The sequence below is a fragment of the Lithobates pipiens genome, unplaced genomic scaffold, assembly GCF_037356315.1.
Source record: "Lithobates pipiens isolate NorthernLeopardFrog02 unplaced genomic scaffold, aLitPip1_a1.2 Scaffold_18, whole genome shotgun sequence".
NCBI lineage: Eukaryota > Metazoa > Chordata > Amphibia > Anura > Ranidae > Lithobates > Lithobates pipiens.
Window position 1 is genome coordinate 43631327 of NW_027507758.1, and position 26434 is coordinate 43657760.

The 26434-nt window shown below is 43.4% G+C and overlaps 1 protein-coding gene across 1 annotated transcript in view; it reads left to right on the forward strand.

The window, feature by feature from the left end:
* The window catches only part of STPG4 (sperm-tail PG-rich repeat containing 4), a 131982-nt gene extending 108872 nt beyond the window's left edge, over positions 1-23110 (forward strand). Inside the window, exon 7 of the mRNA XM_077485632.1 lies at positions 19485-23110. Within this exon, the coding sequence (XP_077341758.1) occupies positions 19485-19601 (117 nt within the window). The 3' untranslated portion in view covers positions 19602-23110. The remainder of the gene's footprint in view (positions 1-19484) is intronic.
* Positions 23111-26434: the final 3324 nt, after the last annotated feature.

Consider the following 26434-nt stretch of genomic DNA (forward strand, 5'->3'; position numbering starts at 1 on the left):
CCTCCCACAGACACCAATTATGGGACGCTATTCCTCCCACTGACATCAATGATGGGGCAATTTTCCTCCCACAGACACTAATGATGAGGTGCTATTCCTCCCACTGACACCAATGATGGGGCATTATTCCTCCCACTGACACCAATGATATGGTGCTATTCCTCCCACTGATACCATTGATGGGTCACAATTCCTCCCATTGACACCAATTATGGGGCGCTATTCCTCCCACTGACATCAATGATAGGGCGCTTTTCCTCCCACTGACACCAATTATAGGGAGCTATTTCTCCCACTGACATCAATGATGGGGCATTTTCCTCCCACAGACACCAATTATGGGGTGCTATTCCTCCTACTGACATCAATGATGGAGCAATTTTCCTCCCACAGACACTAATGATGGGGTATGATTCCTCCCACTGACACCAACAATATGTCACTATTCCTCTCACTAATGCCAATGATGGGGTCCTCCTACTGACCACAGGGGCTTAGTTTTGTTTTTTTTACACCCTGCTAAGCACCACGTCTGAGGGATTTTCTACTCCCATTGATGCTGGGGCATTTTCTACTCCCAATGACCACCCTCTGGCCTCCCTAGATTCTGAAGGACAGGAAACTGACCCTTTGTTAAGAAAATGTGGAGACCCCCAGTCTAGGTCATGTTAAGTAGATTCCTCTTCACTTTCACTGCTAACTTGTTTACAAGAGGGGACTGGAACCACAAATGGCAATTAAAAGAAGAATAATACAAATTCCAAAAATAACTTTTGGTGAAGATTCTACATTAGCAAACTAATCAAGGTCTTGCAATTCAGCTCTGTGACCAGATCTCAGCTTTCTTCGGGAATGAAACAAAAAGAAGAAACCTCTGGGGAAGAGGCCCTCCCAAGGGTTAAGGTGCATAGCCCTCTCTAATGGTCTCCTGCTCTTTAAAGACCCACAGTCACTGAAAATGGAAATATTCACAGCAATATCACACCTCGATTCGCTTCGGAAGAACAGTGCCTCACAGCCCCACTGAGAAATAATTCACCTATTCATTGGTAATTAGGTGTATAGCACCCAGGCCAACATGTTAATCCCTTGGCTGTCTGAGCATTTAGCAACAGCTCTGCGTAGAAGCCGTGCAACAGGTAAACAATGTCATGGACCTGTTTTCCACACAGACACCGATGAATGAGTCAATATGACTATTATGCTTTAGGATGTGTTGATACGAAAGCATGACTTACTGAAGAAGAATAGTGGCCTATGGATGTTAAGTGTTGACACTAGAGGTGCAACAAATGGAAATTTTGGTGCCAAAACCAAAACCAAAAATGCCGGATGCACTGGGCCGAAAACCAAAACGGATAATGACAGTTTTAAAAAATATATTTATTTTTATATATTATTGTATTATATTTGACTTTTTAAGTAATATCATGAATTTAAAAGAATATGAATTCATTGTCGGCAATTATTGCCACTTTTAGTGCAAGAAAAATATATCCCTTTAAATTCTAAGTACCGGTATGTCTTTACAATGGTCCATTGCTCTTCCGTTGTGGTGTTAGAAATTTAGCTTGCTGCATTTTTGGTCAGTTAAAAAAAAAAAAACACCAAAAACACACCTCCCTGTTGCCTGAAATGCATTGAAAACTCAGCAAGAATGCATCAATAGCACACCCGTGGTACATTTTTGATGCGTTTTTTGAGTCACATGACTAAGGAAAAAATAACACAATTTTCAGACAATATGTTTCGACCATCTAAATTTTGGTGCATCTCTAGTTGAAACTATAATGGTTTTGAGCTTGATTACTTTATTGTATGTATATGTTTTTGTGGCTGTATTGTAGTATATGTTTTTTTATAGTTATTATTTTGCTGGTTACGTTTTAGTTTTCTTAAGCTGGCCATAGACGGTTAGAATCTCGGCCGGTGTTCTATTGAATAGTGAATCGCCATCGATTAATGCCTCCGATGATCGGCACATGCGCAGTACGCAACGTCACTCCAGCTGATATGTTCATCAGCTGGCGTGACGTACAAAACTGTGCATGCGCAGATCGTGGGAGGCATTATCCAATGATTTGCAAAGAGGCAATGTAATTGTCAGATTCTGCCTGGCTCTCTGCTCATGTGGGAGAATTGACCGATGACGTGACAGGTGGATTTGGGTGTGTTGCAGGGCAGGTTTTGATGTGTTGAAGGACGGATTTGGGTGTGTTTCCGGGGCGAGTTTTGGTGTGTTGAAGGGCACATTTGGGTGTATTGCAGGGCAGGTTTTGATGTGTTGAAAGGCGAATTTTGGTGTGTTGCGGGGCAGGTTTTGGTGTGTTGAAGGGCAGATTTGGGTGTGTTGGAGGGCAGGTTTTGGTGTGTTGAAGGGCGGATTTGAGTGCATTGCAGGATGGTGGCCCGCACTGTAACAAACCCTAATCCTCCTGTCACGTCATCGGTCAATTCTCCTGCATGAGCAGAAAGGCAGGCAGAATCTGACAATTACATTCTCCCTTTGCAGACCGTTGGATAATGCCATCGACGATCTGCAAATGCGCAGTGTTGACATCACGTCAGCTGATCAACATGACAGCTAGAGTGACATTGCGTACTGCGTACTAGCTGGTGGATGCTAAAGACCACCTTCTGTTTGAGGATGCCCCACAGATGCTCAAAAAGGTTTATGTCTTGAGACATGCTTGGCCAGTCCATCACCTTTACCCTCAACTTCTTTAGCAATACAGTGGTCCTCTTGGAGGTGTGTTTGGGGGGTTATCATGTTGGAATACTACCCTGCGGCCCAGTTTCCAAAGGGAGGGGATCATGCTCTGCTTCAGTATGTCACAGTACATGTTGGCATTCATGCTTCCTCCAAAGAACTGTAGCCAACCAGTGTCGGCAGCACTTATGCAGCCCCAGACCATGACATTCCAACCACCATGCTTGACTGTAGGCAAGACACACTTGTCTTTGTACTCCTCACCTGGTTGCCGCCACATATGCTTGACACCATTTGAAACAAATACATGTATCTTGGTCTCATCAGACCACAGGACATGGTTCCAGTAATGCATGTCCTTAGGCTTCTTGTCTTCAGCAAACTGTTTGCAGGCTTTCCTGTGCTTCATCTTTAGAAGAGCCTTCCTTCTGGGATGACAGCCATACAGACCAATTTGATGCAGCGTGCGGCGTATGGTCTGAGCACTGACAGGCTGACCCTCCACCTCTTCAACCTCTGCAGTAATGCTGGCAGCACTCATATGTCTATTTCCCAAAGACAACCCCTGGATATGAAGCTGAGCACGTGACCTCAACCATGGCGAGGCCTGTTCTGAGTGGAACCTGTCCTGTTAAACTGATGTATGGTCTTGGCCACCATTCTGCAGCTAAGTTTCCGGGTCTTGGCAATCTTCTTATAGCCTAGGCCAGTGATGGCGAACCTTGGCACCCCAGATGTTTTGGAACAACATTTCCCATGATGCTCATGCACTCTGCACTGTAGTTGAGCATCATGGGAAATGTAGTTTGAAAACATCTGGGGTGCCAAGGTTCGTAATCACTGACCTTGGGGCCATCTTACTTTATGTAGAGCAACAATTCTTTTTTTCAGATCCTCAGAGAGTTCTTTGCCATGAGGTGCCATGTTGAACCTCCAGTGACCAGTATGAGAGAGTGAGAGTGATAACACCAAATTTAACACACCTGCTCCCCATTCACAACTGAGACCTTGTAACACTAATAAGTCACATGACACCTGGGAGGAAAAATGGCTAATTGGGCCCAATTTGAACATTTTCACTTAGGGGTGTATTTACTTTTGTTTCCAGCAGTTTAGACAATAATGGCTGTGTGTTGAGTTATTTTTAAGGGACAACAAATTTACACTGTTATACAAGCTGTACACTCACTACTTTACATTGTAGCAAAGTGTCATTTCTTCAGTGTTGAAAAGATATAATAAAATATTTACAAAAATGTGAGGGGTGTACTCACTTTTGTGAGATACTGTATGCATATTGGGATTTGTTTTTACCAACGAACACATATTGGCCTAAATTTATGAAGAAATTTGATTTTTTTACATTTTTTTTATTGGATCTGTTTTATAACTGAAAGGGAAAAAAATATTGTTTGTTTTTCAAAATGTTCTGTCTTTTTTTGTTTATAGTGGAAAAAATAATAAAACCCAGTGGTGATCAAATACCACCTAAAGAAAGCTCTGTTTGTGTGAAAAAAAAATTATATAAATTTAGTTTGAGTACAGTGTTGCATGTCCACACAATTGCCAGTTAAAATAATGCAGTACCAAAAAAGCAAAAAATGGCCTGGCCATGAAGGGGGGTAAATATTCAAGAGGGCAAGTGGTTATTAGTCTCAGCTGTGCATAGACCTTTACATACAGTATTTGAGCTGACTGATTCCCCCCCCACCCCCCCCCCCCCCCACTGCTGCTGGGGGGAAAAGGCTAAGTGCTGGCAGAACACTAAAAATGTGTAAGTGCTGCCTGTTTGTTTTTGAAAATCCATCCTGTTAATCAGGAAATGACGTGAGTTTAGTTAGTGCCCCCATCAAGCAGATATTTTTGTTTGTTTTATGCTACCGACTTGCTGTACAAAGACATCTTGCATTCACAACTGTGTTTGTTTGCTTCAAACGAGTGACAGAGCCGGCAGCTGCTGTGATCAAGGCTACCTGCTGAAACGCGTTAGCCCTCTTTTATACTCGTTATCATGTAAGCCAAAAAGGTCATTTATATGGACTTTGGAGTTTCCGGCTCTATCGCTCGTTTTAAAAACTATTGTGATGATTCGAGGACATCTGAGCCAGAGCACCCGTCTGTGGATTCTATCATCAGTGGGATGGGGGTTCTTTCATTGTGAGCGCTGCACCTGTCTTTCATTCCCTGTGTTTGTTTGCTGCCTTGCTGAATAAACATGCGAGACAAACCTGCTTGGACTGTTTCTGGGTGATCCTGTCTTGTGCATGCCAATACCAGTTGAGCCTTTGCTCCTTACAAAATATATATATATATATAGAGAGAGAGAGAGAGATAGAGAGGGAGAGATATATATATATATATATATATATATATATATATATATATATATATATTCCTAGATTGTAAGCTCTAACGAGCAGGGCCCTCTGATTCCCCCCTGTATTGTAATTGTATTGTAATTGTACTGTCTACCCTAATGTTGTAAAGCGCTGCGTAAACTGTCAGCGCTAAATAAATCCTGTATAATAATAATAATATATATATATATATATATATATATATATATACATACACTATGTTACCTTTACATGCACATGAACTTTATTGGAATCCCAGTCTCAGTCTGTAGGGTTCAATTGAGTTGGCCCACCCTTTGCAGCTATAACAGCTTCAACTCTTCTAGGAAGGCTGTCCACAAGGTTTAGGAGTGTGTCTATGGGAATGTTTGACCATTCTTCCAGAAGCACATTTGTGAGGTCAGGCACTGATGTTGAACGAGAAGGCCTGGCTCCCAGACTCCGCTCGAATTCATCCCAAAGGTGTTCTATCAGGTTGAGGTCAGGACTCTGTGCAGGCCAGTCAAGTTTCTCCACCCCAAACTCGCTCAGCCATGTCTTTATGGACCTTGCTTTGTGCACTGGTGTGCAGTTATGTTTGAACAGGAAGGGGCCATCCCCAAACTGTTCCCACAAAGTTGAGATCATGAAATTGTGCAAAATGTCTTGGTATGCTGGTGCCTTAAGAGTTCCCTTCACTGGAACGAAGGGGCCAAGCCCGGCCGATGAAAAACATCCCCCACACCATAATCCCCCCTCCACCAAATGATTTGGACCAGTGCACTAAGCAAGGTCCATAAAGACATGGATGAGCGAGTTTGGGGTGGAAAAACATGACTGGCCTGCACAGAGCCCTGACCTCAACCCACTAGAACGACTTTGGGATGAAATAAAGCAGAGACTGCGAGCCAGACATTCTCACCAACATCAGTGCCTGACCTCACAAATGCGATTCTTGAAGAATGGTCAAACATTCCCTATAGACACACTCCTAAACCTTGTGGACAGCCTTCCTAGAAAAATGTAAAACTGTTATAGCTAAAGGGTGGGACAACTCAATATTGAACCCTACAGACTAAGACTGGGATGCCATTTCCTAGATTGTAAGCTCTAACGAGCAGGGCCCTCTGATTCCCCCCTGTATTGAATTGTATTGTAATTGTTCTGTCTGCTCTAATGTTGTAAAGCACTGCATAAACTGACGGCGCCATATCAATCCTGTATAATAATAACAATAATAATAATGTGCGTGTAAAGGCAGGCGTCCCAATACTTTTGGCAAAACTTTATACACACACACACACATATATATATATATATATATATATATATATATATTGTAGACATGTCACTGGAGAAGTGATCGAGGGGGTGTACATCTCACCTAGGTTGCTACACAGTGTGAGATGGTAAATCCAGGATGGATCAGTTTCTCAGCAGCGATATGCTGCTGAGTTGTTATTTAATTTTGCCGGGCCTGGGTTTATATGGAATGGCAGGTAGGTTTGGTAGAGGGACCTGTCATTCCACATCCCCCGATCCAGTTCTGGGTTTGGGATCAGGTGAGCTTGGATCCTAATTAGCCTGGGAAGCTAAAGGCTCTGTAGGGTCTGCAGGTGATTGCTTCTCAGCCAGGGAATGAACAATCTGTGTGTTGAAGGAAGCTGCAAGCACAGCCACTGCTGGAGCTAAAACTCACCCTGCGATATCCAGGCGAAAGACGCTGTGTTTGTAAGTGTCAGATAGGTGAGCAGAACCTGTTAGTAAGAGCCCAGCCGGGCTAGGACTTTTATTTTTGTTGTACTTAGAAAGCACGGTGTTGCTGTATATTTTGTTTGCTGGACTGTTTGTACCACGAATAAACGCCAAGATCTGCTTTATCAAATTCCAAGTCTGCTGTGAACTGTGTCCAAACACACCCTACCCCGGGAAGATCCCTTACAATTGGTGCGAGAGGTAGCGGGCAACGCGGTTGCTAGGGGCAACGGTGTGGACAGACTTGGCTACAGCTGCTGATGTCCTGGGTGAAAGCTGCAACTACACTCCAAAAACAGTCCAGCAACATGGAGGAGATGCTGAAGCAGTTTATGCAAGTGAGTTTGCAACAACAGCAGGCTCAGACAGAGGCCAATAGACGACATGAACAGTCCATGGCTGAACAACAGCAGATGATGGCTGCACAACAGCAGGCGCAGACAGAGGCCAATAGACGACATGAACAGTCCATGGCTGCACAACAGCAGATGATGGCTGCACAACAGCGGATGCATAAGGAAGAGTTGCAAGCTTTGCGCCAAAGCCAACAACAACTTATCGAGCACCTGATAGTAAATCGAGAGGCGCCTGTGGTTGCTAATCCACCCACAATGGAGGGAGCCGCTCCAGAGATTTTTTCTGGGAGAAGGACTGTGCAGAAAGCGCTGCAAAAGATGACTGCTGAGGACGATGTTGAGGCCTATCTAACAGTATTTGAGCGCGTGGCTGAGCGAGAGAAGTTACCAGCCGCTGAGTGGGCAGAGGTAATTGCGCCCTATTTAACAGGTGAACCTCAAAAGGCCTACTATGACCTCAGTGAGCAAGAGGTTAAGGACTATACTCGTCTAAAAGAGGAGATGCTTGCCCGACTAGGAGTTACTACTGCAGTCCGTGCCCGGAGGGTACGCAACTGGAGCTACAGTCTGGACAAATCAGCGAGGTCCCAGATGTATGACCTAATCCATTTGGCAAGAAAGTGGTTGGAGCCAGACACTTCTACTCCTGCACAAATCCTAGAGAAGGTCGTGATGGATCGCTACCTCCGAGCCCTTCCTACTGACTTGCAACGCTGGGTGGGACAAGGTGATCCTAAGAATGCAAACGAACTTGTCAACCTTGTGGAGAGGTTCCAGGCGACTGAGGACTACCTCCGTGATGTTCCTGCAGCATCTTCACCTCCCCGGAGCGCCAGATCTGTGCCGTCAGCTGGTAAGAGACTTCCATCTATTGGGGGAGTGTGGAGGGGTGCTGATGGGGGGAAAAGGGCTCAAGTGGTGTCTCAGGGACAAAAGACTGGTGATGGTCCCGGGTGGCTAAGGGGCTCTGAAAAGGACTCCTTGCCAAAGAGACCAGGCCCTATCCAGTGTTGGAGATGCCATGAGGCGGGACACGTGTCGGCCCATTGCCCTCTTACCTCTGAACCCATGGAATGTGACGCTAGCAGGCGTCAGTCGCTATTTGCGGAACCATCTTGTGCTGCAGTTCCTGGACTAGAGACTGAACCGCAAATCTGCAACATCACAATCAATGACTTTCCTGTTAAAGCGTTAATGGACTCAGGAAGCCTTGTAACCTTGGTGCATGCTAGCCTGGTGACTGGGGACTTAGAGTCTAAAAAGCATATGAGTGTTGTGTGCATACATGGTGATACAAAAGTGTACCCTATAGTGCTGGCTAAAGTCGGGACTGAACAAGGCACCGTACAATATGAAGTGGGTGTGGTTAAAAACCTCATGCATAATGTAATATTGGGGCGCGATTTTCCATTATTCTGGGCTCTTTGGGAAAAAAGAAAAATCCCCAAAAGGAGTGAGGATACCTCTAAGGGGGTTGCCTTGTCCACTGTGAATGATAAAAATGTGCAGGATGAAAATGATTGTTTTCCTTTGCAGGTCCTGGCTGGGGAGGAGGAGGCTCCTCCCACTGAGCAAAATATACTAGACTTAGAGGTGTCTAGCGATAATTTTGGGACTGCACAATTACAGGACCCCACTCTCAAAAATGCGAGAGAGCAGGTTGCTGTAATGAATGGGGTACCTCAGGAACCAGATGCTGAAAAAAGATTTCCACATTTTTCGGTGACTAATGATCTTTTCTATAGAGTCAATAAGGTTAAAGATGAGATTGTGGAACAGCTTCTGGTACCTAAGCCGTACCGGCGTCAGGTGCTTGACATGGCACATAACCATGTTCTTGGGGGACACTTGGGGACTGACAAAACGCGAGAGAGGGTTCTCCAGAGGTTTTTTTGGCCGGCCATATATGATGACATTAAAAAATACTGTGAGTCGTGCCCCACATGTCAGGTTAGTGCCCCAGTGTCACATTTTCGCAGTCCTTTGGTTTCGCTCCCTATTATAGAGGTGCCTTTTGAGCGTATTGCCATGGATTTAGTGGGTCCCATTGTAAAGTCAGCTAGAGGACACCAGTATATTTTGGTAGTCCTGGATTATGCGACCCGCTATCCTGAGGCTGTACCCTTAAGAAACACTGCATCTAAAACAATTGCACGTGAGTTGTTTTATATGTTCTCTAGGACTGGGATCCCCAAAGAAATCCTAACTGACCAAGGTACGCCATTTATGTCGAAAGTAATGAAGGAATTATGCAGACTATTTAAAATCTCACACATCCGTACCTCTGTGTACCACCCCCAGACGGACGGATTGGTGGAGAGATTTAATAAAACTTTGAAACATATGTTGAAGAAAGTGGTGGCAAAAGATGGTCGTGACTGGGATCATTTATTACCCTACCTCATGTTTGCTATTAGGGAGGTGCCCCAAGCGTCCACAGGGTTCTCACCATTCGAGTTGGTCTATGGTCATCACCCTAGGGGTCTACTAGACATTGCAAAAGAGACATGGGAGAATGAGTCCACCCCATACAAGAGTGTTATTGAGCATGTAGCACAAATGCAGGACCGTATAGCCACTGTAATGCCCCTGGTAAGGGAACACCTCCAGAGAGCTCAAGAGGCCCAAAGTAGAATTTACAACCGGTCCGCAAGAATCAGGACATTCAACCCAGGCGATAGGGTCCTTATACTAGTCCCCACTGTTGAGAGTAAATTCTTGGCGAAGTGGCAAGGTCCTTATGAAATTGTTGAAAAGATCAGTGAGGTGAACTACAAGGTGCACCAACCAGGTAGAAGGAAGCCTTTCCAAGTTTATCACATAAACTTGATCAAGCCCTGGAAAGACAGGGAATCCTTGGGGGCGACAAATACTGTTAATAATTTGTCACAACCAATCCCTCCAGTCAAGGTAGGTGATACTCTATCAGTGTCACAGAAACAGGAGGCTCAGGAATTTTTACAGAAAAACAAAAACAAGTTCTCTGACCTCCCAGGGCGTACACACCTCATCCATCATCACATTGAAACTGAGCCTAGAAGCAGAGTAAACCTTAAGCCCTATAGGATACCCGAGGCACGTAGGGAAGCCGTATCTGCCGAGAAGTGTGCTCTAGCCCTAGAAGAGGCCAAATATCTGGGCTACATTGTTGGAAGAGGATTGGTTAGGCCACAGCTAAATAAAATTGAGGCAATACAGAATTGGCCTAGACCCCTGACAAGGAAACAGGTTAGAGCTTTCCTGGGTATTACGGGTTATTACCGTAGATTTGTGCCGAACTTTGCCTCAGTTGCTGCTCCGCTAACTGACTTGACAAAGGGCGGAAAGACAGCAATGGTCACGTGGACCCCAGAGGCCGAGGAGGCTTTCCAAAGCCTTAAGTCTGTCTTGTGCCAACCACCTGTGTTAGTCACCCCCGATTTCAGGCGAGAATTTCTGGTCCAGACAGATGCCTCTAGCACAGGCTTAGGTGCAGTACTCTCACAAGTAGTGAATGGTGAGGAGCATCCGGTGACGTACTTGAGTAGAAAACTAACCCCGGCCGAGAAAAATTATGCCATTGTGGAGCGAGAATGTTTGGCAGTAAAGTGGGCCCTAGAATCTTTAAAGTATTACTTGCTAGGCAGGAAATTCAAGTTGGTGACAGACCATGCCCCCCTAACATGGATGAAGTTAAACAAGGAGAGAAATGCAAGAGTGACTAGATGGTTTCTCTCCCTACAAAACTTTAATTTCACTGTGGAACACAGGCCAGGGAAATTACAGGCAAATGCTGACGCATTGTCAAGGGTAAGTTGTCTGTGGGGACAAAAGGCTCAGCCCTCCGGTCTGAAAAAGAGGGGGGGGATATGTAGACATGTCACTGGAGAAGTGATCGAGGGGGTGTACATCTCACCTAGGTTGCTACACAGTGTGAGATGGTAAATCCAGGATGGATCAGTTTCTCAGCAGCGATATGCTGCTGAGTTGTTATTTAATTTTGCCGGGCCTGGGTTTATATGGAATGGCAGGTAGGTTTGGTAGAGGGACCTGTCATTCCACATCCCCCGATCCAGTTCTGGGTTTGGGATCAGGTGAGCTTGGATCCTAATTAGCCTGGGAAGCTAAAGGCTCTGTAGGGTCTGCAGGTGATTGCTTCTCAGCCAGGGAATGAACAATCTGTGTGTTGAAGGAAGCTGCAAGCACAGCCACTGCTGGAGCTAAAACTCACCCTGCGATATCCAGGCGAAAGACGCTGTGTTTGTAAGTGTCAGATAGGTGAGCAGAACCTGTTAGTAAGAGCCCAGCCGGGCTAGGACTTTTATTTTTGTTGTACTTAGAAAGCACGGTGTTGCTGTATATTTTGTTTGCTGGACTGTTTGTACCACGAATAAACGCCAAGATCTGCTTTATCAAATTCCAAGTCTGCTGTGAACTGTGTCCAAACACACCCTACCCCGGGAAGATCCCTTACAATATATATATATATATATATATATATATATATATACAGTGCCTTGCGAAAGTATTCGGCCCCCTTGAACTTTTCAACCTTTTGCCACATTTCAGGCTTCAAACATAAAGATATAACATTTTTATTTTTTGTGGAGAATCACCAACAAGTGGGACACAATTGTGAAGTGGAACGAAATCTATTGGATTTTTGAAACTTTTTTAACTAATAAAAAAATGAAAAGTGGGGCGTGCAAAATTATTCGGCCCCCTTGCGTTAATACTTTGTAGAGCCACCTTTTGCTGCGATTACAGCTGCAAGTCGCTTGGGGTATGTCTCTATCAGTTTTCCACATCGAGACACTGAAATTCTTGCCCATTCTTCCTTGCAAAACAGCTCGAGCTCAGTGAGGTTGGATGGAGAGCGTTTGTGAACAGCAGTTTTCAGCTCTTTCCACAGATTCTCTATTGGATTCAGGTCTGGACTTTGACTTGGCCATTCTAACACCTGGATATGTTTATTTGTGAACCATTCCTTTGTAGATTTTGCTGTATGTTTGGGATCATTGTCTTGTTGGAAGATAAATCTCCGTCCCAGTTTCAGGTCTTTTGCAGACTCCAACAGGTTTTCATCCAGAATGGTCCTGTATTTGGCTGCATCCATCTTCCCCTCAATTTTAACCATCTTCCCTGTCCCTGCTGAAGAAAAGCAGGCCCAAACCATGATGCTGCCACCACCATGTTTGACAGTGGGGATGGTGTGTTGAGGGCGATGAGCTGTGTTGATTTTACGCCAAACATATCGTTTTGCATTGTGGGCAAAAAGTTCGATTTTGGTTTCATCTGACCAGAGCACCTTCTTCCACATGTTTGGTGTGTCTCCCAGGTGGCTTGTGGCAAACTTTAGACGAGACTTTTTATGGATATCTTTGAGAAATGGCTTTCTTCTTGCTACTCTTCCATAAAGGCCAGATTTGTGCAGTGTACGACTGATTGTTGTCCTATGGACAGACTCTCCCACCTCAGCTGTAGTTCTCTGCAGTTCATCCAGAGTGATCATGGGCCTCTTGGCTGCATCTCTGATCAGTCTTCTCCTTGTCTGAGCTGAAAGTTTAGAGGGACGGCCAGGTCTTGGTAGATTTGCAGTGGTCTGATACTCCTTCCATTTCAAAATGATCGCTTGCACAGTGCTCCTTGGGATGTTTAAAGCTTGGGAAAATCTTTTTGTATCCAAATCTGGCTTTAAACTTCTCCACAACAGTATTACGGACCTGCCTGGTGTGTTCCTTGGTCTTCATGATGCTCTCTGCGCTTTCAACAGAACCCTGAGACTATCACAGAGCAGGTGCATTTATACAGAGACTGGATTACACACAGGTGGATTCTATTTATCACCATCAGTCATTTAGGACAACATTGGATCATTCAGAGATCCTCGCTGAACTTCTGGAGTGAGTTTGCTGCACTGAAAGTAAAGGGGCCGAATAATTTTGCACGCACCACTTTTCAGTTTTTTATTTGCTAAAAAAGTTTAAATTATCCAATAGATTTCGTTCCACTTCACAATTGTGTCCCACTTGTTGGTGATTCTTCACAAAAAATTAAAATTTTATATCTTTATGTTTGAAGCCTGAAATGTGGCAAAAGGTTGAAAAGTTCAAGGGGGCCGAATACTTTCGCAAGGCACTGTATATATATACACACACACACACACAGATACTCCTCATTTAACGATTTACCCGTTTAACGACCGTTCGGACTTACGACCAGCTCCCAGCTCTCCCCACCCGAACGACGCACTGTACATCACTGTATTGTACAGTACAGAATTTTCATTTGTGTTCTGTACTTATGCAAATTAAAACAACATTATTGAGCTGCAGTTTTGTATTTAGACCTTTTTTTTCACAATATAGTACAGTAATTAAGAATGCTTATAATATTGATTACTTGTGGCTCCTAATTTAACTGCCAATTAGTTTAATGACCCGGTCATTGGAACAGAACCTGGCTGTTAAGTGAGGAGAGTTGTATGTATATATATATATATATATATATATATTAGACATGTGCGATTAGTTTCGTACGAATCGAAAATTCGTATGAATTTCCGTAAATTCGTACATTTGGGAGGATCTGAAATACGAATTTCTATGCTTTCAAATTTTGTACGAAATATGAAATTTCGTTTTTCGAGTTTCAGATCCAAATTACGATGGAAACATAACTGGTGTTTTGTTGACCAATCAGAGGTTTTCTTCTGCTGCTGAGTGCGGGTTGGGAAAATGACCTTTTTTAATATGGGAGTAGGAGACCGGTACTGGTAGTCGATCGGAGATTCAGAATCGGACAAAATAAGAATGTTGGTTAATTACGATTATTCGTTATGATAAAGTTAAAAAACCCAGGAAGTCAGCACAGCACAGGGATGGTGGGAGCCCCTCATAATGAGCATAGCACAGGGATGGTGGGAGCTCCTCATAATATGCACAGCAGAGGTACAGCCCCAGGAGGAAGTCAGCACAGCACAGGGATGGTGGGAGCCCCTCATAATGATAAATTCATCATAACAAACATCCGTAATTGTTACCAAAAGTTAACGAACCTAACGAAAATTCGTATTTCGTACAAATCCAAATTACATTTCGGATTTGAATTACGAAATACGAATTAATTCTAATACGAAATGGAACTAAACAAAACAAATTTATTGACGGCACACATGGCTAATATATACCGTATTTATCGGTGTATAACATGCACTTTTTCCCCCTTAAAATCAGGGGAAAATCGGGCTGCTCTTAGTGGCTCTTTTCGGGCCGCTCTTAGTGGCTCTTGGCAGCTTTCGGCCGCTTTCAGCTGTTCTCATCTGCTTTCGGAGAGCTGAAAGCCGCCGAAAAAAGCCGGCACCATTTCTAAATGGCAAGCCTGCAACGACACTGACAAGGCTGCAAATAACTGACAAGGCTGCAAATGACACTGACAAGGCTGCAAATGACACTGACAAGGCTGCATTGATGGGCATTTGAATGTAAGTTTTTTTCCAAAAACTTCCATCCCAAAAGTTTTTTTCCTTAAAATTCCCTCCTAAACTGCGTGTTATACGCTGGCGCGTGTTATACGCCGATAAATATGGTATATAAAATAATATTTTTACATATTAAAAAATGTATTCAAGTTCAAGTCAAGTGTCAACTCTTGATCACCTTCTCTTTGGCACATAAACAATCACACTATATATCATTGTACCATGGGATATGTAGTCCTTAGAAATTGAGGAGAAGCTGCAAAGTTTGCAGGAAATCCAGGAAGTTGTGTAAAGAGACGGCCAGCAGACAGGCAGCACTCACAACATGAAAGAAGATTTTTCAAGTTGGCTTATACTGGATTGCCAAAAAGAACTATTGTTTGTATTAGTATTACAATGCTGATGTAATAAAAGGAATTGGATGCTGTGACCATACATATCAATGCTGTCGCATATAGATGAAAGAAAAAGAAAATGCTCGCCCAAAAGTTTTTCATATGAATGATATAATCCTGTTCAGCAATATGCCATCTGATGTGCTACGTAGCGGCAAATTTTGTCTGATTTGTCAGTAAAAAAGACGGTAGACGGGGTAAAAGGCTATTTTTGCATCACCTCTAATCATTTCCACCATGGCCCACGGAGGAGCTGGCTTTCTCAAAGGGAGTTTTATTTCCACAGCCCTGCTCCGCCGCCTCAAGCACTCCTTGTTATTATATAGTAGTACATTAAGAGAGACGGAGCCAAATATAGTTGTCGTTCTTTGGTGACTCACTCTCCTGTGTATCATTAGTTACTTAAAGTAAAGCTGGGATACCATTTATTCATGTTGCAGCTGTAAGCATGAGGAGCTCTGTGAAGTCTTGGCGTCACCTAGTGATGGCACACAACACGCTAAAGGGGAACTCCACTGTATCTGAACACCACAAACCAAAAACGCTATTTCATTTCTTTTTAATATTCAAAGTAAAAAAAAAATCACCCATACACCCATGTCTCCGTGCTTTCATTTCTTGAGAAATCACTTTGAACTCCCAATAGCATTTCCAGTTTTGTCGTGATACGCAAGTCCGTTGCACAAAAGTTCACACATGCTCGGAATCAAGCAGAAGGAGCCGCACTGGCTATTGAACTTACTTTTTCTCAGCTAGTCGTACGTCTTGTACATCACCGCGTTCCCACGTTCGGAATTGTTGGCCAACATTTGTGTGACCGTGTGTATGTAGGACAAGTTTGAGCCAACAATCTTCGAACAAAAATACACGGTTTTGTTGGCGGAAAGTCCGATCGTGTGTATGGGGCATAACACTTTATCTCTTCACTGTATAGATTCAATGAGGTGTTGGAAACATTTCTCAAAAAATTTTGCTCCATAGTGACATGATGGCATCACTCAGTTGCTGCAGATTTGTCGGCTGCACATCCATGATGACAATCTCCCATTCTACCACACTCCAAAGGTGCTCTAACCCTGATAGCACAGGGAGGCCCCACTGCGAGGGTGAATTTTCTTATTTTATTTCTTCCTATTCTTATTTTCCTGGAGGTGGGCTTCAACCTTGAAGAGCTAGAAGAAAATCTTAAATATTTCTGAACTGAAAAAATCCATTGACTGACTTTTACTGACCCTCTATATGACCTACACCACAACAAAACTCTCAGCCTCTTATTATCTCATTCGAACCACTCACAAGGGCCAACAAATAGATGAACTGGAGTTCATTTTCCTTATTGGGTATATTCAGCACAGGGGTAAACGAGGCTGAAACGCGTCATTGTCTCTGTTCCTGTATTTTTTACCCCTGTGCAGAATATACTAAATAAAGAAAATAAACTGCAGTTCATCAAGTTGCCAGCTCTTTTGACTGACTTGTGTGATGTCGGCTTGCAGAGACTGAGTTGGGCACCAGTATATGGACCTACCTCATGTGATTGGATCTGCAGGGTTGCACACAGCCCATTTTTATATTACTATTCTGATAATTTAATTGCCTTTTTGATTACTTTCACCTGATGTTTAACCACTCGAGATCCGCGATATAGCCAAATGACGGCTACAGCACGGACCTGCCCTGCCGGGACGACGTCTATTGACGTCGTCCCGTGCACGAGCGGCCTGCGCGCTCTTTGATCGGCGAGTCTATGAGACTCGCCTGATCACGGATCCGAGCAAGGGGTCGATCCCGACCCCTTACCACGTGATCAGCTGTCAGCCAATGACAGCTGATCATGTGACAAAACAGAGCCGGTAATCGGCTATTTTTCCTCCTCGCGCTGACATCTATTAAATACCACCAAAAGAAAGCTCTATTTGTGGGAAAAAAATGATAAAAATTTAATTTGGGTACGGTGTTGTATGACCGCGCAATTGTCATTCAAAGTGCATCAGCGCTGAAATCTGAAAATTGGTCTAGGCAGGAGGGGGGTTTAAGTGCCCAGTAAGCAAGTTGTTAAAGCCCAATTTCAGGAGATTAACAACACCCTTCCTCCCACCCCCTCTAAATAACCACTGGCATGAAAAAAATATATATCCAAAAGCCCAATTTTACTTACCTGAAGCCAAGATCACATGACGATCCTTCGCTCTCCTTCTGTTTATTCCTGGGGTCCCTCTTAGCCCTTGTACACATGGTCGGAAATTCCGACGGAAAATGTCCGATCGGACCTTGTTGTCAGATAATCCGACCGTGTGTGGGCTCCAACTGACTTTTTCCGTCGGAATGTCCGACCAACAAAGTTTGAGAGTTGGATATAAAATTTTCCGACAACATAATCCGATCGGACTTTGTCCGATCATTTGTAGAGAATTCCGATCGGAACGCATGCTCAGATCAAATTACGAGACCAAAGCTATTGGCTACTAGCCTGAATGTAGTCCTGTTGTAACGAACGAACGCCATCACGTTCTGAACGATTGGATTTTCCGACAACTTTGTCCGACCGTGTGTATGCAACACCAGTTTCGGACAAAATCCGTCTGAAAAAATCAGACGGATTTTGTGGTCGGAATGTCCGACCGTGTGTACAAGGACTTAGAGTATCCACATCATTGCATAATGTGGACACCTCCAGTAGGTATAGACAATCCTTCTATGAGCCTGGTGCTCTTTCATAGGCTGCGAAGATAGGAGAACTCACTGGGGTTGTGATAGGACCAGTGCCCAAGAATGAGCAAGGTAAAGCCCATTTAACTTACCTGAAGCCACTGTCACACGACAATCCTTCTGTCTTCTGTTTATTTGTGGGGTCCTTCTTTAGGTGTGCACATCATTGCAGAATGTGGACACCTCCAACTGGTAGAGGCAACCCTTCCAGTGGCCAGGTCCTCTTTTATAGGCTGCAGAAGAATTCACTTGGGACCAATGCCCAAAAAGACAATGAGGAGGGACAAACACATTTTAATTACCTGAAGCCACTATTACATGACAACCCTTCTGTCTTCTGTTTATTCCTGGGGTCTTTCTTTGGGGGTCCACATCATTCAGAGGCAGGAGAACTCACCGGGGCAGTGGTGGGACCAGTGCCTAGGACAGTGATGGCGAACCTTGGCACCCCAGATGTTTTAGAACTACATTTCCCATGATGCTCAACTACACTGCAGAGTGCATGAGCATCATGGGGAATGTAGTTCCAAAACATCTGGGGTGCCAAGGTTCGCCATCACTGGCCTAGGAAGAAGTTCCTGATCCCCAGGACAGAAATTAGGTTGGCTCATAAAGGAAACTAAGACTATGAACCATAACACTGTAGGATGGCTTAGGAAGAACTGTAAGATAATTGGGACACAATGCAATACTTTAATTTCATTTTTTTTTTCTGAAGCTGGGCTTTAAATAAATCTTTTCCCAGGAGCTAAATTACCAAGTTTAGGTAAGTCTAAGCCCCTGTACACACGGTCGGAGATTTCGACAACCAAATCCGTCGGATTTTGTCCGTCGGATCTTGTCCGAAACTGTTGCATACACACGATCGGACTAAGTTGTTGAAAAATCCGATCATTCAGAACGTGATGACGTAATTTCGTTACGATGGGACTACGTTCAGGCTAGTAGCCAATAGCTTTGATGTAGGAATTTGATCTGAGCATGCGTTGGCACTTGGTCCGATCAAAATTCTCTACACATGACCGGAGTATGTCCGATCGAACCAGTTGGTCGGGAAATATTTCCAACATGTTGGAAAATTGGGTCCAACGGATATTCTGACGGAATCAATCCGATGCAGACCACACACAGTCGGATTATCCGACAACATGGTCCGATAGGAAACATTCCGTCGGAATCTCCGACCGTGTGTACAAGGGCTTATAGGAAAGGCTAATAGATGATCAGGAACAGAGTGTTTTGTACCTGCTAGTGGATCATGCTGAAGAGTCTGTTCTCTACATAAACAAGGTTTTCACTAAGCTTCTGGGAGGGACTGTGCCCTCTTCTCATATGATTCTGTGCTATGCTAATCACTTTTCAGCTCTTGTGGGGACACCAGGAAATATAACAAGATAGCCTCATTTTTCTTGAAGTCAGATATATAATGTAAAAAACCCAACAGCTCTTGGAATGAATTAATGAACGTACCCCTCTTCCCTGAACTTCTAAAGGAATTGCATGATAATTTTACATTGCTGCACAAGTATTCTAAAATATCGTCTAAATTAGTACACAAGGAGATGACCCATTCAGCATGGCCTGGAGCAAAGCATTAAAAGCCTGGTGGAAACAATGTGCTCTATCAGGGGAACTAATAAAACCTGTCTGTAGCCACTTTACCCTCACAAGGACCATGTGGTCTCTAGAATTTTGCTCCTAGTCAAATATTTGAACTGATGTTTGTATCACTTATCTCACGTTTCTTTTTTTCTTCTATTTTAGAAAAATCCTGGACCTGGAACATATGATCCAACCAGACAACTACTGAAACAACCACCCACGCTTGCCAAAATGGGTCGCATGCACGGCCTCTTCTTCCGTAATTCATTTGACTTTTGAATTGTGAATCACGGGAGATAATTAGGGTTCTGCTTCTGTCTGTAAAATGGAATTCTCTTTCTGAAAGACAACGGCACTATGAATATACCAGTCAGTGTCATGAGTGTAGCTATTATCTAACGACTAATGCATGCTTATTCAGTAAGGCATAGAGAGCAATGGCAGTGACCCAGAGATATAGTCAACCTATTGCAAGTAGAGATGAGCAGATCCATTTGTGTGAACGACAACAAATTCAGACACTGATCCGACCTGGGTTTTCCTGGGAAGCAGTAATACACTTTTGTGGTGAACCTTTAAAGTGATCTACAGCAGTGGTCATCAACCCTGTCCTGAGGGCCCACTAACAGGCCAGGTTTGCAAGATAACTGAAATACATCACAGGTGATATCATTTTCTGCTCAGTGAATGCCGTATTCTAGTCTGCATCTCCCCAAGGTAATACATAAAACCTGGCCTCTTAGTGGGCCCTGAGGACAGGGTTGATGACCACTGATCTACAGGACCCATTACCAGTTTACTTCTGCCACTAGAAGGGTGTTCAGTGGGACTTCCCATATGTGATTCAGTAGGTATCGGAGATGTAAACCCAAGCACTACAATCTTATCATCTTTAAAATGCTAATATAATTTCAAAAGTTATTTACTATCTGACAATCATATGAATGTCCTTGGCAAGCACTTTCTGTTATAGGATGACAACACTCCCTCACTGTCCCTGTCTCAAATTTGTGCTCCTGCATTGAAACCCTGTCACCTATGTATCTGCTAGGGACTATACGCTGCCATGCCAACACTCATTGTGCAGCCTCTGTGGGTGGGTGGGCTGTGAGTGGGTGCTTGTAGACAGGAAGTGGCTGCCAGAAGCTGAATGATATCAGCAGCAGCAGTTCACCAGTGAAGGTCTGGAATGCAGGTCTTCTGCATTTTGGACCTTCATCCCTGAGTGCAAAGGGTCGTAGATACCAAAGCTTCTCATAGACTTTGACAGGCTGCCTACAGTGAGGCTGGATGTTGCAATTGCACCCCCAATCAAACTAAAATACCAGGAGAGGCGCACTGCTCCTAGATGGCTCCATGTGCAAGGTAGGGTTGCCACATCATCCCTTTACTTCAGGACACACATTAATTACACAGGTTCAGTGGCTGATTAAGGTGGTAATTAAAGTTACTTGGTGCCTTATCTGCATTAAATCAGCCTCAGAAGCTGTGTGATTCATATGTGTCCTGGATGTACTTTAACATCTTGCTGCCCCACCACAGTACATTTACTGCAGCAGGGTGGCATGGTACATGTACGTCATCCAGCCTGTTCTGGGTTGTGCTCACTGTTTACTCGTGCTGTCACTAGCTACAGTCAGCAGGTTCTGGACAATGATTTATAGCTGAGACCTGCTGATCGTAGGGTGACAGTCCTGCATTTTGCAGGCCTGTCCCAGGTCCTGGGCACAATACAGTGTCCTGGAATAACACTGACACAGCCACCCTGCACAGTGCATTCTGTGCCCTAATTGGGCAAAGCTTTGCTCAATCAGGGTGCAGTATAAACTGGTTGTTAGGGAGCAGGGTCAGGAAGCCGCCACCACGTCCTAACAATGGATGGGTTATCAGCTGTCATCAGCTGTCAATGGGCTTTGCAGCTGATAGCTGAATAATAAGGGAGAAAAAAAAAATGCCAGCTCTGTTAGTAAAAGCAGCACACATTATACACGTTACACTTATTAGGCATACCATTAACCTCTTGATTGCCCCTAGATGTTAACTTCTTCCCAGCCAGTGTCATTAGTACAGTATTATATATGATCACTGTATTAGTGTCACTATTGATGTCAGTGTCAGCTAGTCAGTTAGTGACCCTCCTAGCGAGGTTCTGTTAGCATCAGATTGCGCACCACAATTGCCAGTCACACTATAATGCCCTGTACACACGGTCAGACATTCCGACGACAAAATCCGTCAGATTTTTTCCGACGGATTTTGGCCAAAACTTGTCTTGCATACAAACGGTCGCACAAAGTTGTCAGAAAATCCGATAGTTCAGAACGCGTTGACGTATAACAGGTATGACGGGACTATAAAGAGGCCAGTAGCCAATAGCTTCCGTCTCGTAATTTATTCTGAGCATGCATGGCACTTTGTGTGTCAGAATTGTCTACACACTATCTGAATTTAAACAATTGGATTTTGTTGTGGGAAAATTTTACATCCATTACATTGTGTGTCCGAAATTCCGATGGAAAAAGTCATGGAGCCCACACACGATCGGAATTTCTGACAACATAATCCGATCACATTTTCCGTTGGAAAGTCCGACCGTGTGTACAGGGCAGATCACCACCATTACCAGTATAGCATTGTAGCTGTGTAAATTCTAGTATATATACCATTGTTTGTAGACGCTATAACATTTACACAGATCAAGTAATATAAACTTATTGGGATTTTGTTTCTACCAAAAACATGTAGCAGATTACATTTTGGCCTAAATTTATGAAGAAATTAATTATTTGTTTTATTGGATATGTGTCATAACAGAAAGTAGAAAATATCGCTGTTTTTCCAACATTTCTGTATTTCTTCCTTTCTGCAATCAAAAAAAACAAAAAAAAAAACAGTAGTAATCAAATACCACCAAAAGAAAACTCAATTTTTGTGAAAAAATTATATAAATTTGGTTTGGGTAAAGTGTTGCATGACAACGCAATTTCCAGTTAAAGTAGCACAGTGCTCAATAGCAAAAAATGGTCATAAAAGAGGAAAAACCAAGTGGTTAAGATTCTTGGGGGTTCAAGGAGCTAGCATTCCACAAACTCCCCCTCTTCCCCCATAACCTATGTCAAATATTTTCCTGGCAGAGAGGTCCACTCTACCGAATCACCATTGGAGCAGATGTTCCATTTTTCGCTTTTCTCCAATCGCATCCAATCACACTATTTCATTTTCCTGCTGCAGTCATTTAAAATCCGCATGGTTGATATTGATTGCTGTCCTGGATTTTCATTGCTTTATTGAATAAGCATGATCGAGTCCCCCCAAATTACAGTATGTGCTTAGCCCAATATACTCACTCACCTTGCAACCCCACTGAAACTTTCCCAACTTGTCCCATTGCTTCATTTTTAAATTAAACTAAAAAAAAAAGTAATTGACCAAGTTGATTGTTTGTAGATGCAATCATAATTTCAAAGTGATCAGATTATGATTAGATGAAGGTGTATGCTGTCACCTCTAGAGAACTGCCCTGTACCCGTGCACACAAGCACCAAAAGGAAACCCAATGGGTTAACACACATGTGCTCAACAAAATGGTAGCATCATTACTTTAGATTGTAAGCTCCATGAGCAGGACCCTCCTATTCCTACTGTATTGAACTGTATTGTAATTAAACTGTCCCCCCTCTACATTGTAAAGCGCTGTGCAAACTGTTGGCGGTATATAAATCCTGTGTAATAATAATAGTAATAATGTACTGCATGCTTTAAAAAGAACATTGTTTATTGGTCCTGAAGTGTCAGTTCTTCCTTGGCCGATAGGAATACATTTTTGTCCATCTATGAACTTTTATGCCGCGTACACACGACCGGACTTTTCGAGGGACTAGGTCTGACAGACTTTCGACGGAGTTCTGACAGAGTTCTGACGGACTTTCCGAATGAACGGACTTGGCCACACACAATCACACCAAAGTCTGACGGATTCGAACGTGATGACGTACGACCGGACTAGAATAAGGAAGTTCCTAGCCAGTAGCCAATAGCTGCCCTCGCGTCGCTTTTTGTCCGTCGGACTAGCATACACACGAGCGGATTTCTCAGTAGGAACTGGGTTCGGCGGAGTTCTGGCGGAAAAATTTGAAACATGTTCCATTTCTAAAGTCTGTCAGACTTTTGCAAATCAAAAGTCCGCTGCAGCCCACACACGATCGAATGGTCTGCCCGAATCGTTCCGTCGGACCTTTGATGTTGAAAAGTCTGGTCGTGTGTACGCGGCATTAGAAACATGGACAAAACGTATATTCTTCTTATTACTTTACAGGTATTTGACATTTTGCAAAATTACATCTTAACAATGCCATTTCCAATATACAGTTTGCCCTTGTACACACGGTCGAAATTCCGACCACAAAATTTTGGTCGAAACTGGTGTTGAATACACATGGTCAGATAAAGTTCTTGGAAAATCCGATCGTTCGGAACGTGGTGACGTTCGTTCGTTCCGATGGGACTACGTTCAGGCTAGTAGCCAATAGCTTTGCTCTCGTACTTTGATCTGAGCATGCGTGGCACTTTGTCCGATCGGAATTCTCTACAAATGATCGGAAAAAGTCCAATCGGATTTTGTTGTCAGAAAATTTGAGATCCTGCTGTCAAATTTTTTCCGTCGGATTTTCCAACAATATAATCCGATCGGACCGTTTCCGTCTGAACTTCTGACCGTGTGTACAAGGGCTTAGTTATTTTCCATTACAAGAAAAACTATTTTTAGTGTTACATATATTTTGCCTCAAATAAACATTCTATCAATACAAGTGCAATGTTAAAAAAAATATGAGGAAGCTATAGGCTTGTGAATCAGTAGTGACAATGCTGACAATGCTGATAGCGCCTGCAATGTCCTCTAATCCCACTGGAGTATAAACAGGCACAGCCTACATGAGAGTGCAAAGAGAAAATGGCCTGGTGTTGCCAGTGACATACCTCCATCCCTAAATTGAATACAAGAAAAAAGAATTACGCTCGTGGGACTTTAAGTGAGGTGAGCACAAAATGGTCAATAAGAGTATGCAATGTAAACATAGTTTAGAAATGTATTAAAATTGTATAACATTCATCATATATGAAATGCATAAACAGAGGTGCCAAACCACTTGGCAGTGATAGACACAGCATACCAAGCGGCCACATACATATATATTTGAAATTGTTAATGTACAGTAATACGTTTCACGAGTCACTGCTCCCTTCCTCAGGAGTAGATGTAAATGCTGTGTATCTACTCACATATGGACTGAGCCAACGTCTCAAAAACCAATCAACCAACAGGTGGCGGCAAGGTGTGTCTGTCCTGGGAGATGAAGGAAAAGAACCAGCAAAGACCCCCTCGGAGTACAAATGGAGGGCAGACATAACATGGGAGCCAGAAAGTGTAACTTTTGATGTCCCTCAATGTCCAACATGATTGGCAGCTGCAACAAAAGTGCATATCTAAGTAGTCAAATAAATACTAGGAAGGCCAACCATATGTGTTGTGTGTGTGTGTGTATATATATATATATATATATATATATATGAGAAGGGTCTGTATAATGTATGACCCAATCAGATAATATTGTAAATATAAAAACTTGAAACCCTAATTGATGAAAACTCAAAATCAAAGTGAAGAAATAAATAACAAAAACACTGCGGGTGGCACAGTGGTGAAGTGGTTAGCACTCTCATCTAGCAGTAAGAAGGGTCGCTGGTTCAAATCCCAACCACAACACTACCTGCCTGGAGTTTGCATGTTCTCCCTGTGCCTGCGTGGATTTCCTCCGGGTACTCCGGTTTCCTCCCACATTCCAAAGACATGCAGGTAGGTTAATTGGCTTCTGTCCAAAATCGGCCCTAGTATATGAATGGGGACCTTGGATTGTGGGCTCCTTGAGGGTAGGGACTGATGTGAGTGTGCAATGTACAGGGATAGGGACAATTGTAGACCCCTCACTCAGGTGGACCTGGATAGACTGGTGTCTTTATTCAACCTTACTAACTATGTAACACAAAAAAGTGTCCATTCATATATATAACAAAAAATATATAAATAATGTCCACCTGTATAAATAACTAAAAATAGTAATAAAAAAAGTTCATCAAAAATTGTGATAATTCTTCAAATATTGATGCAGAGAAGATTAGTGCTCAATCCACCACCATTGTGTATAAAATTACTTCTTAACAGAAGCCCGTGATCCCCCATTACAGAGGATCCAGGGAAGCCTGTAATATACCCCGGTGAGTATTAATTATTACAGGCTTCCCTTTATCCTTTCTATATTTTTTTTTAAATTTAGGTTTACAATCCCTTTAACTGGTAGGATCAACAGGTTTGCTGTGATAAAACTATTTCATGTTCGATTAACCAAAGTGACTCCGATCCATTCTTAAACACAAAGATTAATGGGCACTTCTACCAATCGGACCTCCCACTGGCTTTTTTATCTTTGTCTTTCTACTGACTTGAGCCACGGTCAGCCACCTGAATTGCCCCATGTGTGGATCCACCAGTGGAAAAAACTCAACTGGGCACATCTGGTAGTGTTGCATACAGACTTTAAAGTGGTTGTAAACCCATGGGGGGGGTAGCTCATTATGAATAACTTACCTGAGAACGAAGCCCCCAAAGCGGTCCTCCGTCTTCATGTCTGCCGCTGCCATGGTCTCGCCGGAGCAGCAATGACATCACTCCCGCACATGCGCACGGGAGCCGACACTCCCGGCACGTTGCCACGATCTGCGGCCTGCCCACTGCGCCTGCGCACCGCTGACAGCGGTGGCTGTCTTTTTGTAAATATCTCCTAAACTGTATAGGTTTAGGAGATATTTCTTGGACCTACAGGTAAGCCTTAATCTAGGCTTACCTGTAGGTCAAAGTGGTTTGTAAGGGTTTACAACCACTTTAACCACCCAATTGTGCACACACTTCTTTTAAGAACTTTTTCCAAACTAAATTTACAAAAACTTCAACCAGCCAAGAATGCTGCTCTGGGTTTATCTGTAATACTCTCAATAATAATTTCTTCCCTGTGCACCCCCTCTGCTTAGCTGTAAGTATTCTCTATGGAATATAGCTA